Source organism: Lepisosteus oculatus, chromosome 25 (genome assembly GCF_040954835.1).
Source record: "Lepisosteus oculatus isolate fLepOcu1 chromosome 25, fLepOcu1.hap2, whole genome shotgun sequence".
NCBI lineage: Eukaryota > Metazoa > Chordata > Actinopteri > Semionotiformes > Lepisosteidae > Lepisosteus > Lepisosteus oculatus.
The window spans coordinates 13,687,681-13,702,468 of NC_090720.1; the positions used below are offsets into that span (position 1 = coordinate 13,687,681).

The following is a 14,788-nucleotide window of genomic DNA, read 5'->3' on the forward strand; positions in this document are numbered from 1 at the left end:
TCAAGTTTGCTATTGAAATGAAATTGATCAAATCCAACTACAACTACAGTATACAATATGCTGTACATTCTCCCCACAACTTGCCTAAGAAGTGGATGTTGCCTTATTTCTGTCTGAACAACTCAGAGTAGGTGACCAATTTAAGATGAACAGAGATGGAAATGGCACTGTGCTACAGTATTGTGACTTTGCCAATGAACACACCAAAGAATGTGCATTCCACACACTTAAATGAAGGTAGGCATGAAACACTTTATTAGTTTTTATTTATGAGTTAATACTACTTACTATCTCTATGCAAGTTCTTAATGTCTGGTAAAACATTTTATCATCTGGAGTTCAATTAGATTAATTGATTATGAGATGATATAGGGTAAACACAGGGATATGGCTAAAATCCAGTGCTCTGCAGCATGTACAGTTCCATGTACAGTACATCTTACAGTATATTCACAAGGCAAACCAACAGTGTAGTGAGTACAGCTAACATACGGTATACGGTCGGCGGTATGGTGCAGTTGGTCAGTAATAACAGTAAATCCCATAGGTTCTTAGAAAAGCACAGGGTTATTTAGATGTATCATAAAGAGGACATTGTTGCCATTTTAAAACCCTACTGTGACCCAGCAGTGCTTAGCAAAACTATATGACTGGAAAATCCTGCTCACAGTCAATGAGTGACTTAGCCCATATTTGAATGAGTGATCTTTGGGTTATAGCAGGCAACCTCCCTTCCAAGCACAGGCCTTCAATTGCTTCCTACTCTTCCTACTAATACAATGCTTGCAAATTCTGCTTCATAACCTTTAAACCATAGATGATGCCTATTATTTATCTCCCATGAACTTCATTCTTCTTCCATCCAAATCAATTTAATAAATTGGTCAATTTTTAAAAACAATTAAACAAGCTGACAAATATGATGCAATAGCATACTTAATATTTGAACTACTCTGATTGAGGAAATGACAGTGCTGGACAAAACTCAGGGCTCTCCAAAAACTCCTTTAAATCATGAGGAGTGAACCAGGGAGGCAGCTGCACGGGTGAAGTTGGGTTGAAGCGAGTATTTATATGTAGGAGAAAGGAAGTGCAAGATTAAAATTTCACTTCCTCACAAACTTCTGTGAAATACTAGGGTTTACCTAAATAAAATTGTGATCCACACACACAGTTAAAATGATGGAACCTGACTGCCTTTTTGCAGGACATTGATGGCAGTTTGTAAAAAACAGCTGTGTTGTTGAAGTGATCTGCTCTGTTGCAAAAGGAAACACTATAGTTGTCTCAGATCTTCATGTAGAATGTGCTGCTATTTGCCACAAGACTTACCTGAGCCAATTATTTTTTCGATTTTTATTCTAGATGCTTCGATTTCCCTAGCAAACTCGTGGACAGCTTGACACGGGTCTTCATAAGTGTGGGGATCAATATAGAACCTGGGTTCTGGGAAGGTAACTGTTGAATTGGAAAACAAAAACAATGACTTGACCTAGACTTTGAATGATAAGCTCATGCTAGTGCTTTAAATATGTGATGCAACATAGCTTGGTTAGATACAGTATAGCAATACAGGCAGCTGCAGTGAGCAGTAATAAGAAGTACTCTAAACATTTTCACTAAACTGTAAGCTTAGCCTGAACAGTGTTGACTGTAATTGTTAAAACTTCTCATATACAGTAGGTATTGATTACAATGCATCTACTACAGAGTCTTAATTACAAGCATTGTAGTTTTTGTATTAAAAACCTTAAATCTAAAACTACAGGTTCTACAAAAAATACTATGGTTATATGCTCTTATATTATTTTTTCCATAGGACAGTTATGATCTGATATAAAGAAGAAAAATGTCCCTCTCCCATTGAAAAGCTTAAGTAAAGAGACTCAAAGGGTTGTTTATCTGCAAGAATATCTGAAATTTATGGGTCAGTGTTGTCAAGGGAGATGAAATTGAAAGTGGTAACGAACAGTGAAATACCCACTGTGCCCATTCTGGTAATGCATCTTTTCCTCATCGGGCTCCTGGAATGCTTTACTATAGCCACAGTGCCTGGAATATACATGATAAAAAGCAGAAAGCTTCAGAAAAACATATAATTTTGCTCATTCTCCTTACTGTGGAATATGAGTACTTTTGAATATGACACTTTTTCTTAACTTAATAATACAGTATGTGAAGAACATACAGTACATCTTCTTAAGACAGCACAAGGCCTTTAGTTTCAGTTTCTCTTATTGCTTTGGGCATTCCAGTTAATTAAACCTGAAAGGCATCTTGATAATTTTATGTCCCACAAAAAAACACGCCTTCAAGGATCCTGTAGCAGAATGAAAAAAATCTCGGATGCTAGCAGTATTCAGCAATCTGTCATCCAACTTTGTTGCAAGAATCCTTAGAGAATCCAGTAAATTTTGTGAAAGACCCCTTCAGGAATCCCACACAAAAGGCAGCAGAAAAAAAAACGTCTCTAGATCAGGTGTATGATTCCTGTAGGGAAAAGGCTGATAATTATGATTTGTAACAAACATTCAGAAGTAAGACATACCCCAGCTGCTGCCAATCACTAGCTTTGCTATGGCATAAATGCATAGTCTATAGTTAAGGAAGAGTTAATATATTCAAAATCTCCATTGAGGGCTTGTCTACATGTTCCAAGGATGTCCCCAGGTAAACTGAAAAAAAAAATTGAACGAGAATAAAAAAAGTAATGGTGTTTGGGTCCCTGTTAAAGGTGATTTATTTTATAAATCTATATGTTTTTTGTTTTATTGCTAACATTCTTAATTTGAGGTTTCATTTTGGTTGTATACTATGCTGGTCATATGAATTTGGGAACTCCAAATATACATGATATAACAGGAGTACTGCAAAGGAAGAGGAGCAGATATTTGCAGACACTTTACACCCCATTATTTTTATAACTGTTGGAGACTGTAAAGTATATAAATATACAGAAGTAGCTTGAGTTTTTAATAAATTCACCAATAATAAATAATCTGCAATTGTTAATAGTTAAAAAGTAAATACCTACCTACAGTACCTAAATATCTTACAGTATATAATGAATAATAGCCTTTATACAGTATATAATGAATAATAGCCTTTTGTTTTGAAAGAAATAAGTGAATTATGGAAATAATCATTTTACAGACATCAAATCAATAAAGGGGTGTTTTATATAGTTTATTGGTAAAATAAAAAAATCCTTAATTTAATTTTTTAGATTGTTAGTGTATTAAAACTTGATAAATAAGTTGATAACAGCAATAATAATAGCAGTAATAGTATAATCTAAGAATATGTTTGTACAAGTATTCCAAGATTTAAACAACATCTAAGAAATAGTTCCCATCGTACAGTAGATGTTGTTTGCTTTTATTGTCTGCCAAGCCAATTACTTCCAGAAACATAAGTTCAACAAAGGTCACTTGACAATGAGGTGGAAATCCACTAAAAAAGTATTATGTGAGGAACAGGGGTTTAAAAATGTGGTTGTGACTGCCGTATTATTGCAGGGTCTGGCTGCTACACATTTGTACACAATGGACAGTGAGCCACAGTATATGAAGAGTCACTCAACACAATAAGATGACAATACAACACATAGTTAGAATGACTGGTGATACAATTCACTAATCTTGCCTTTTCTTGCAGATCAGAATGGCTAGGAACATCACCAATCCTGTGACGAGTGCAATGCAGATCCAGATTATGGTCATTGTGTCATATCGAAGAGGAACTGCAAAAATATAAAGATTGAGACAGCCCATATCCGTAAATCACTACCAGACTAATAACATTTTTCCCTTCTTTCAGGACTGAAAAAAAAATCATCACACAAGTCCTTTATGGTGCAGCTGTACTTTAAAAGACCCAGCAGAGATTTCAAATGCAGTCATAAAAATAATAGCCTTCTTTATATGAAACAATACTAATCAATAATGTAATCAGTTTAATATTAAACTAAAATACTCTTATTATATCTACTTTAGCTTCTATTTCTACGACTTTTATTGGTATTTAGTCTTCAATTTTAAGGTTTCAATGATTTTGCATCACCAAGTTTGAAATTACTTTGATGCTAATTCCCTTGCAATGCACAGTGAACATAAGAACCTATATACAGTATGTGGTTCTCCAATGTGCTACACAGAGCCTTATAAGAGAGTTAGAATGGATTGGAGGAGCAGCACTCCTCTCCCTGATCGCAGTACTTTAGCTTTAGGTACCCAGGAGGTCCCAGGTCTGACCAGTGTGAATCCTACACACTCTGATGTGGTATTTGGGTAATGGTGCATCACATACTATATTAGGGAATTCTATCTTCAGCCAGCTAATGACATAGCTTCTGAGTGAGTGCCTTATTGAGTAATCCACATTCCACTTTTTTAATGTTCATTGTTACTGAGCACTACACTTTCTACTGCTATTTCTGGTAAAAATCTATATTTTATTAAATATAAAGCATTTTTTATCATTATTACCTTTGACATATTTTCTTGAAAAGTAGGAAAAGACTTTGAATTTGATCTTTGAGCAGCAAAATTTAAAAAAATATTTATCACCTATGACGTTACAGCTTTTAATATAATGCGCCTGTATTTTTCTTTTTGTTTTTGGCCTGCTGACATCTATGCACACTTATGCACATCTAGTGCAATCAATAGATGTGAGCTCCATTCCAGCACGTCACTGGCTACTGTCTGTTTATAGCTCTTCACAGCTGCAGCTGGAGAAATACTGACTGAATGTGTAACCATTTCTGACACATCAGGTGTTGAAGAAGGGCTTTCTCCCGCCAGCTGCATCTTATGTCACTGAGACAGCAGCCCTCGAGAGCACACCCCTGCTGCTCTGAATGGACAATCACATCTTGAATGTGTCAGGATGTGAACAATGAAAGAAAACTTCAAGACAAGTCTACTTAAACAGTTGGAATGAAAATTCTTCAAAATCCCACCAAATGCTTTTCAAAAGACTTCAATTACCCTAAGTCAGTAGCTGAATGTCTTTATGAAAACTTCCCTTGGTATGCCATACTATCACTAAGGTTTGAACATTGGTATTCGATAGTTTCTTCTCTGGTTTAAACACTCTTTCAATGGGCCTTACCACAATGAACCATGGCAGTACTATAGACCAGGAGCACCATTCCTGCCCAGACACACACCTACTGATTGCTCCAGTCAAGCTCTCAGTTACACAACTGAAAACCCCTCAGGAAACCCCTGTAGAATTATTATAGGATTCATTTGTAATAATTGGCTTTTTTCAGCTATTTAAAATGTCAGTGGTCACCTTTTAATTGCTGCATTTCATGAGTAACATAAGCTTTTGAAATATTATTTTACTTATTAAACGCAGTGGTCAAAAGGTTTTGTTCATTTAGAGAAAATTAACTTGCAACTATTGAAATCAAGCAACATGTTAGCTCAATGAGAGCTCCGAATAGGTCATTATGCTGAGTTGGAATGAAAACGAGAAGGTGTGTGTTCCTCCAGGACCAGGACTGTAAACTCATGCTACAAACTACTGATAGAATATATGCTTTATCACCATGTGTTGAAACCATATGAAACTAGACACAAACTACTGGTAAAACCCAATATAAAAAGTGTATAGTAATAGTATTAGTAATGATAGTCTTAGCCCAGTAGGGATATTAATAATGCCCTGACTTTTTGTTGTTTTATGTCATTTGAACCTATCAGAAGACGTGTCTTTTTAGCAGGTTAGCAAAAGTCCCCCATGGAAATATGTCTGAGTCTTCTCACTGTTGACCGCTCTGCCAAACAAGGCAACCCATCAGACTAAACAGAAAAAAGCAACAGTCAGAAAGGGAGTCTGGCATAAATTGCAGGAAAGGCAGCCTTAAAGACATAATCGCTCCCACTGCAGTCATCCCACTGAAAGCCTTTCTCAGGATAATAAACCAATAGCATAAATCCACTTCTGGTGATTAGGCATTAGAGGTTACTAAAAAAACAAACAAACAACTACTGTGTTTCCAAAACAAAAAAAATATAAAGTATATTTCCTAAAGGAGATGAGAGAAATAAATCTGTACTGTGTCTCAGATTACGTGATTAGATTGTTATTCAGTACTGTTGAGAGCGTAAATTCATTGTTTTCCCAATTCTGAAATGCTTAAAAGGAACTAAAATCAGACTTCTGTGATGCAGGAATCTGACATCTACACCTTTGTAGCACATTAACAGTTTTAGCTCTTGCTGTCTTTTCAAAAGGCAAGGCCAATTACGCCAATGCATAATAAGATATATTACATTTGAAATCAGCATCCTACCATTCTCTACTGGATTTTAAAACCGAATAATGTACAACACCCCCCACCGACTAACAAGAAATGAGATTGCATGCTGTGAAATAGAGGTGGCATCAACCTCTTGGCATTTCGAGTACCTCCTAGCTCCAGGGTGTCTGCCTGTGAGGAGGTGCCCTGCTCTCAGGTTTTCTCCTACTGTACCTCCGGATGATATGAAGGTTAAACTTGATTGGCCTCTCTAAATTGTCCCTTTATGGGGGAGAGGAAATTACTCCCAGTATGTGCAGCACTGATTGTGTGACTAAATAAGCTTGTCGTTCACTAAAATGGAACAAAAAGATCAGATTTCTGCAGTAATCTTTCTGCCACACTTTTTTCACACATTCTCAGCTAATAAGCATTTCACTAGTGACAACAACATCCAAGAATTGAATGCATTGTGAATTTATAGAGTATTTGGTGAGAACTGGTTTAGCTTAATCCGCTTGGTTAATGGGTGGCATCTTGGCCATAGACCAAGGAGGCTCAAACCCCATTCAGAAGGAGTGACTTCAGGGGCAGCTTCAAGGTGGAGATGGGATGGAGAAGGGATGATTAGATGGATGTGAAGGGAGGCGTTTGATGTTCAGTTTATGTAGCTGGTTTCATAATGGTGATGATTAGGTACTATACACCTGTGTGAGACTGACTTGTCGTTATCCCTCCCCAACCTCAGTAAATAACTTCCATGAAAATGACGCTGTGGAAAAGAAAAAAAACACGTGAACCTTATCTGTTAGAAGCACAAAAGCCTCTAGTTGTTAAGGGACACTGATCAGTGTTTTCATAGGCATTACCAGCTGCCCCCTTGCTGCTTTCTATAACTCACCTGCTTTACCTGTCTGGATCTCCACAGTCTGGCTGAAACGCCCACAGCCAGCGGAGGTCCTTGCTCGGACCTGGAACACGTACTTTGTTCCCGGTTTCAATCCGGACACCTTTGCGCTTGTGCCTTTGGACTTCAGTGTGGAGTAACTCTGCTGCTCCATATCCTAGAGAGGAGGATGAGGACAAAAGCCCGGATCAGTGAGCTCTTCAGCTCTTCCTTCAGATGGAAGGTCTTTCAGGCTCTGAATATACTACTTTCATTTCCAGACTACTAAAATGAATTAGAACTTTTATTTTTACTTCTGAATCATCAGAGAACAAAATATCTCCCATTTTTATTACTTAATATCCATTAGAACCAGTTAATAGAAATACAATAAAATACAAATTAAAACAACAAGAGCAATAATTATATCAATAATAAACAATAATAATACCTGTAGCATTATATATAGTGTAGTAAAGTAACATGAAAGAGTTACATAAATAGAGTTAACACTACTGGACAACTTGATACAAAAAAAAATCCTTCAAGATATGATTCTTTATTTAAACCAGGCAGGTCAATAGAGTTCTGTTGTATCAACAGTGAAATAGACTAGAGAAATTAAGGAAAGAAGATGAAGTGCATTTAAGGTTGAGGAGGCTCTTCTTTACACAAACGGTTGTGGGAGTCTGCAAGAAGATACCCTGCCAGGTTGTTGAAGCTTTTCATTAAGTCCCTTCAAGAAACATGAGTGCAGTAAGGCACACGAAATTAAAAGAGCCTGAAGAAGTCAGTGGTCTCTCCCCCTTTCTAGCCTTTATTACACATGTATGGACAAATTGGTAGGCAAATAAAAGGCATGCAATACAAAGTACTATTACTTCTTAGTCACTATGCTGTTGTTTTTAAATGAAGCTATATTTTAAAAAATAACCTGAAATCTGGGAAAAGAAATTGGTTGCTTCAGTTTCTGTTACAGAAAACAATTTATTTCAAACTGACAGTCATATGCACCTTTTCACCTTTTCACATACTGTAAAATGTCAGTTTTTAGAAAACTAAACCTAAAACCGTTTATGAAACAATAAGTTTAATACATTAACACTTATGTTGTGTGATTTTCTTTATAACAATGAATAATGAAGAGTGGATAGAATAAATAAAATTCCTATAATACAATTCAATGAGCAGCGGTGAGGTGACAATGTGGCTGAGGATCTGTGTCTGTGGCTGGAAGGTTGCTGGTTTGTATCCTGCAACCGGCAGAGGAATCCTACTCCGTTGGGCTCCTGAGCAATGCCCTTAAATCCAACTGCTCCAGCAGTGCCATATAAATGGCTGACCCTGTGCTCTGACCCCCAGCTTCTCTCCCTGTCTGTGTGTCTCATGGAGAGCAAGTTGGGGTATGTGAATAGACAAATTCCTAATACAAGAAATTGTATATGGCCAATAAAGTGATCTTAAAAAAAATCCTACTTTGGGCTGCCTCACTGCTGCCATGGTTAACATATTTTACTAATGTCAGTACCTTGGGGGGAGGGATTGAGACATGAATGTATAAGTCACAGCATTGGCAGGTCCAGTCAGGTTTCTCTAACACCACCAAAGTGCAGAGAACAGAAAATGGGACTGCTGTAGAGCAAGTGAAGCTGCTATTTAATAACAAATTCATTCCAATATCTGCCCCTAGAGACCTTGACAATGAAAAGAGCTTGACAAATGGAAATTAAACCTTATTTACATTGCAGTCTTGTTGAACATCTACTGTAAGCTAATTCTTAAGCACAGTTTAGCTCTCTTGTAGCCATTAGCAGGACAAGGGTTTAGAGAAAATGTGTCACTAAGCCATAGTTATTTTTTTCTTGGTACTGCCATGACAAGGCATTACGGCTGCAAAATGTTTTCATATTGTTGTTAATTTCTTAATTACAACATGTATAATCTCTGTTATTGCTTCTTTAAAGTAAAAGGGGAAACAAAACTGAATCATTAGTACTGTAGTTACAGACTGATTATAGATGAGATTTGCCCATTTAGTTTTTTTGGTTGCGTCTAAGGATTGCAAAGCCGTTTTTTGACAAACACCATAGTTTTAGCTTTGACAACATTCATGAGTAGCGAATGAGAGTCAGTGATTGAGTGGAAAAGAATGTAAGCAAAACGTGAGAAGTCCTTCCAGTTTGTTACTAGTTGCTGATTAATTACAGTTATACAGTACAGTGGCGCTTTTATTCTATAACATCCAACTTCCACAATATAGTTACTTTTTTTTCAAATGCACACTACTGTAAGTGTAAAGAAGTGAATCCTACAGTATATCCTAGTCTATCTTATGCTACAGTATACCGTACTCCTTATTGTATATCCTTAGCAATGTTACACACAACTTCCCTTTATGTTTTATTATTGCAATTTTTTTGTCAAGCTAAAGTAGTGTTTTTGGTCAATCTAGTCACCTATTGTTTAAAGCAGTGAAATTAGATAATTGACAGATAATTAATTTTTTGTAGTTATGGTTTATTCTTGAAACTAAAACTGCCTTGTGTCATTAGTCAACATAAGGGAGAGAAGCATATTTATTGTTTTATTGAATAACGCTAAAAAGGTGGTGATTATTAAATTGAATGCTGCTCTTTCCTAAACACCTAATCTTTATGTTTTAAAACATCTTAACTCTGCTACAGACTACTGTTAATGGAACTGAAGAGCAGAGATTTGTTAAAGAAGCAATTCAACTTTAAAGCTTTGTGTTTCTCCAGGTTTATATATGATCTTAAAATGACAGTTGATTCGGATAAATTATAACTTAATGGGTCTATCCCTAATCTCTCTTCACCACCACTGGCAGGTTGTCAGTTACCTTCTCATAGTATTTGATCTCGTACTCCAGAATGACGCCATTGGGCTGGTCTGGCTCATGCCACAGCAGGGTGACACTGTTCTGGCTGGCGTTTTCCTGCCGGATTGCGATGACCTGAGAGGGAGCTGCAGAACAGAGCAGGACATGACTTACTGTCAGTCCTCCAGTGACTCCTGTTCACAGTCCAACAAGACCAATGGCATTAATGACAGGCAGACAACCCACAGTCCAATGCCCAATGAGCATTCTGACAGTAAAAGAAAGAAAATCTCTCCAAGTCCATAGTTTCTCATTTCACCTCTAACATCCATGTGTCACAGTCGTCATCCATCCTCTAGAGGGCGCTCCAACCTTTTTGTATTTTAGTTTCAATATTACGTGCATGTGTCTCCTATTTTCCTGTCCCTACTTAAGTTTGGCGTCTCCAGGCTTCAGGGCTTGGTATTGGAGGATGGATGCCACGAGGCTTGCCAATTCCCCGGGCTCGCTGGTAGCCCGAGGACAGGTCTTATTCCCAGGCATCCTGACCAACTGGGTCCGGGGCACAGAGCACCTGGCTCCATTATGATTTTACTGTGTTCCTGATTCCTGGTCCCCGTTGCTGTGTCTGTTTGGATGGATCTCCCAGCAATAGACTTTGGACTTCTACCTGGTTTCCCCTTCAGGATTGTTCTGGGCTTGTTTGCCTGTGCCACGCCCCCCGAGCACCGGAACACTGCCGTCACGCCCCCCTGTCAGTCGTCCCATCCTGATCCTGTCATGTTTCCCTGTTGCCGTTCTCCAATCTCCTCCAGACTTTACCATCTGCATAGGGTCCTAAATACGCACTACACGGGAGTCTGAACCGGCTCCTGTTACACCATGACCATACTGATCTCTCCGTCTGTGTTCTCAAAGTGGGGTTTTGGAATTCTTATTGCAGAAAGACATCCTAAAACAAGGATCACACCTTCCCCCTTGTCTCAACGGCAGACTCGTTTCCTTCTATTCCTTCCTATTCATTTGCAGGGTTTGACTTTATACCCTCTTCACCTCACTCGACTTTCCACCACCTGAGTGCCCACTCTGCTTCTCTCCTGCTCCTGCCTCCTCTACACTCCGGGTTTTTCCTCTCCCACGCTTTATCAGCTGCTGGTTTTCTTCTCTCTCTCACACCTGAAGAAGGCACCACAGCCAAAACATTGTATTTCTTTTCTTCTCTTTTCAGCATGGAATAAACCTTTACTTGTTCCTTTAATATGCAATGTTGCTTGCTTTATCATGCGATGGAACTTAAAATTGTAATGATTTAAGAAATAACTGAAGGGTGCAACAAACTAACTGTATCTATGAAAGGGATTTTAAAAAATGACACCACATGTCAGTGAGAGAATAAATGACATAATGTGGTCTCATATCCATATGGGATTAAGTAAAACAAATTAAACATACAACACAATCATTTTATTGCATCATTATTAGATATAGTTGTGAAAGACTAACTCTGCTCAGGAAGACTAGCTTTGCTCGGTAGACCTGTAGTTGATTTTAGTCAATGGGCTATGTACCTCTTTTCTGGGGTCAAATGTCAAGCATGTTTATTAAAAGAAAGAAATGCGCGATTACCCTTGCATGTCTGTCTGGCGTAGTATCCCCTACCTGCCTGGTTTGTGGTGACGTTGACAGAGGCACGCTGCTTTGGATCCAGGCTGAGATGGGAGACGCCATTGTAGGCCTCGATGTAGAAAGTGTAGTTCATGTGAGCGCCCAGGTTCAGCACTGTCACCCAGGGCTCATTTAGACCCGCCTGCTGGGGCACAAAGCGAATAGGGGGGATGACCCCTCCTCCACCTCCCCCTCCTGCCCCTGTGCTGCAGTCCTCGCACTGCCCCCAGTCCCCAGCACACTTCCAGCACCCCACATTGTATCGGATGTCGCTTCGCCCGCCCGTGTCCAGTGGCCGGCCCCACTCCAGGCTAACAGAGGTCCCATTGACAGATGAAATCACATTGACTGGAGTAGAGGGAGGCCCTGTTTGGGAATTAAGAAGAAGTGACTGCACTTTCCAACACTGAGTTTCAACAAAGGAATAATTAACTGCACACAAAGTAAATGCTTTTGACTGTCCTTTTCAATCTCCAGGCCTCAATCCAATTGAACAATTGTGATTCTAACTCAGGATGGCAGCTGATTAATGGAAGCCAAAGAATCTGAAGGACATCCAAAAGGCAATTTTGGTTGGAGGATTGTCCTTAAATGTCCACTCTAGTGTGCAGCAACAGATAGTACAGAGTAATCCCTGCCAGAGGAGGATTTACAAAACACTAACTACAGGGGTGTGACCTTTGTGTTTTCTGAACATAAATTATCCATGACATGTATGACTTTGCTTTGCACAATGCTATTTAGATTACTGCATAACATTTTTATATGTATTTAAGGAAGGAACATTACCCTTTCTATATATCTTTCTGTTATTTGATGTTTATTTCAGCAGGGGTATTAATAAATCTGGAGGCCATGGTATTTTCTTCAATGTAACTATAGATTCACCAAATATGAATGTCACTGTGCATGTACTGTATACTGAAATATATAAGTTTCCAGCACAAAAGGTATAAAATTGATTTTTTTGGAGCAAGCACAGTATCAGTAATCTTCTATCCATGAAACCTCGAAAGTGCTGAAATCTACCCTGGTGACAGGCTCTGTCTCTGGGTGTTCAGGGAATGCTGCACTGTCTGTGAGTCCTGCTCTGTGGCTCTGAAGTGGAAGATGCTAGTAAGCTGGTCTGTGTTGAAATCCTGATGGGGTACAGCTGTTTTTGACACAGGCACTTTAAATGGCCCCATTTCTGTTTACTAAATGATCAGTTATGCATTGGTGTTCTCGAAACATTACACAAATATACTGGACCTACATAATGGAGAGGCAATTATCCAGGTATTCTAACATTATTGAGTAATCACATACTAAAGTTGTTTGTTGCTTTCAAGAGCATATATATACTGTATATATTTCATAATCCTTGCTGAGGTTATGTCCACTGTACTTTGCACTTCACTCTTTTGCTGCACTTAAGCCTTTTTGATGAAATGTCATTAAAGAATACTAAAGAATGGCTCAGCACACATCGTGGGGTATGCAAGTTTAGTTTTTCTTTTCATTTTTGCTTTTGCAAAGAAAACCTGTAGCTTTCCAATTTAGCACTTAATTTCATAGTAAAATGAGCAATACTTCACAAAAATAAGACTTTTAACTGCTGTCTATTTGCTTACTGGAAATGGAATTGTTTCCAAGTGACTCATTAAGCTTCTTGATATATTTTTTTTTAAATCGGAGTACAGAAGCATTTACTTGTAGTCAGTGGCTAAAAGCTATGGTAGTATTTCCTTTTCTGCCTCAACCTGACATCATTTGGCTCAAGTACTGTTTTTTAGGCTTTTCCAGTTTCATAACAAACAGATTGAAAAGACTGGAATCCGCTCTAAACACATGACAATTTGCTGCAAACAAATCTTTCGCACCATTTTAGAAACAACTGTGATAAAAAAATAGGACTTATCATTTTTATAATGATACAGACAGAGACAGAAATAAAACATTTTCCAGCTTGTTTCAGGGTCCTAAAAATGCCTTTTTTCAGAACAGTATCTCATAATCATCTCATAATTTGGCATTATCCTCTGCTACTAAAATAAAATACTACATTTGTGAACATGTTACAGTATGTGTGTAACTGAGTTGAAGAGCAAAATGATCAATTCTCTTTTTATGTGAGGATGGGTCAATCAACTTACAGTACAGCTTTTCATATACTGAAATACTTAAACATACCAGCATATACATTTTTATGCATTGATTAATTCATCACTAGCAGTAATGTTTAGATGTACAGTAGTAGAGCAGATTTGAAAAAAAAAAACACAGGTTTGGTATTCTATGTCTTGAGGGCTTCCACATGGTCATCTTTGAATGAAGTTCAATTCTCTTTTTGTAAAATAGTTTTAACATTTGCAAAACAAAGAAATATGAGGAATCTTACATTAAATGTATAAACATACAGTAAATTTGACACAATCTAAGCATATGCTGCAATATTCCAAGTTACCACAATGTACTGAAGTCCAGAAAATACATTTTTGTTTTCAAACATACTTTTAGCATAATTCAGTATGTCTTGCAATGTTTTAAAGTAAATTGGACAATTAAAAAAAAATCCCCCAGATTGTGAACATCTTTTATTTTCACTATCTGTGACAACTAAAACTAAATTGACTGTGATATGAAAATTTGAGATAAAGCTAGAGTAAAGAGACATAATACACAGAACATGGCATGGAAGACTTCTAAAAATATAAAAACAAGTCACAAATACAAAAATGACCAAGACATATCTACCAAGTTAATTTTTGTGTGATGCTGTTAAAGAGGATAGTCGTAAAACAAAAAGTGAGTCTGAATTGGTTGGTCATGGGATATACAGTAAATAAAATAAATAATCCTTTCCAAGAAGTGATTTTGTTATTGTAGAATAAGGTGCCTGAGTGAGTGTCTGTTCGATGGTGTTGTGTACTGCTGTTCCTTCTACCATGAATAGTATGTGACTGAATCCCCTCCCAGCCTGGTATGAGTACTCACTTGTGCAAGGGGCAGCCGGCGAATCTGAAGGAGCACGGTAATAGCTGGTGTCGCAGGGGCAAAAGAGGGCCGCCCTCATTTCAGAGTGGCTGTGAAGGGGGCACTTTCCGCAGATTTGGTCCCCAGCTGCGGGTTTGTAAAACCCCACTTCACAGGCTAGTGGAAGAAA

The 14,788-nt window shown here is 38.0% G+C and overlaps 1 protein-coding gene across 1 annotated transcript in view; it reads right to left on the reverse strand.

Annotated features, from left to right (window-relative positions):
• epha8 (eph receptor A8) overlaps positions 1-14,788 on the reverse strand; it is a 245,472-nt gene that overhangs the window by 22,750 nt on the left and 207,934 nt on the right. Inside the window, exons 4-10 of the mRNA XM_006641857.3 lie at positions 14,620-14,775; positions 11,638-12,009; positions 10,000-10,124; positions 7,155-7,317; positions 3,646-3,742; positions 1,985-2,052; positions 1,333-1,458 (exon numbers count right to left, since the gene is read on the reverse strand). Of these exons, the coding sequence (XP_006641920.2) occupies positions 1,333-1,458; positions 1,985-2,052; positions 3,646-3,742; positions 7,155-7,317; positions 10,000-10,124; positions 11,638-12,009; positions 14,620-14,775 (1,107 nt within the window). The remainder of the gene's footprint in view (positions 1-1,332; positions 1,459-1,984; positions 2,053-3,645; positions 3,743-7,154; positions 7,318-9,999; positions 10,125-11,637; positions 12,010-14,619; positions 14,776-14,788) is intronic.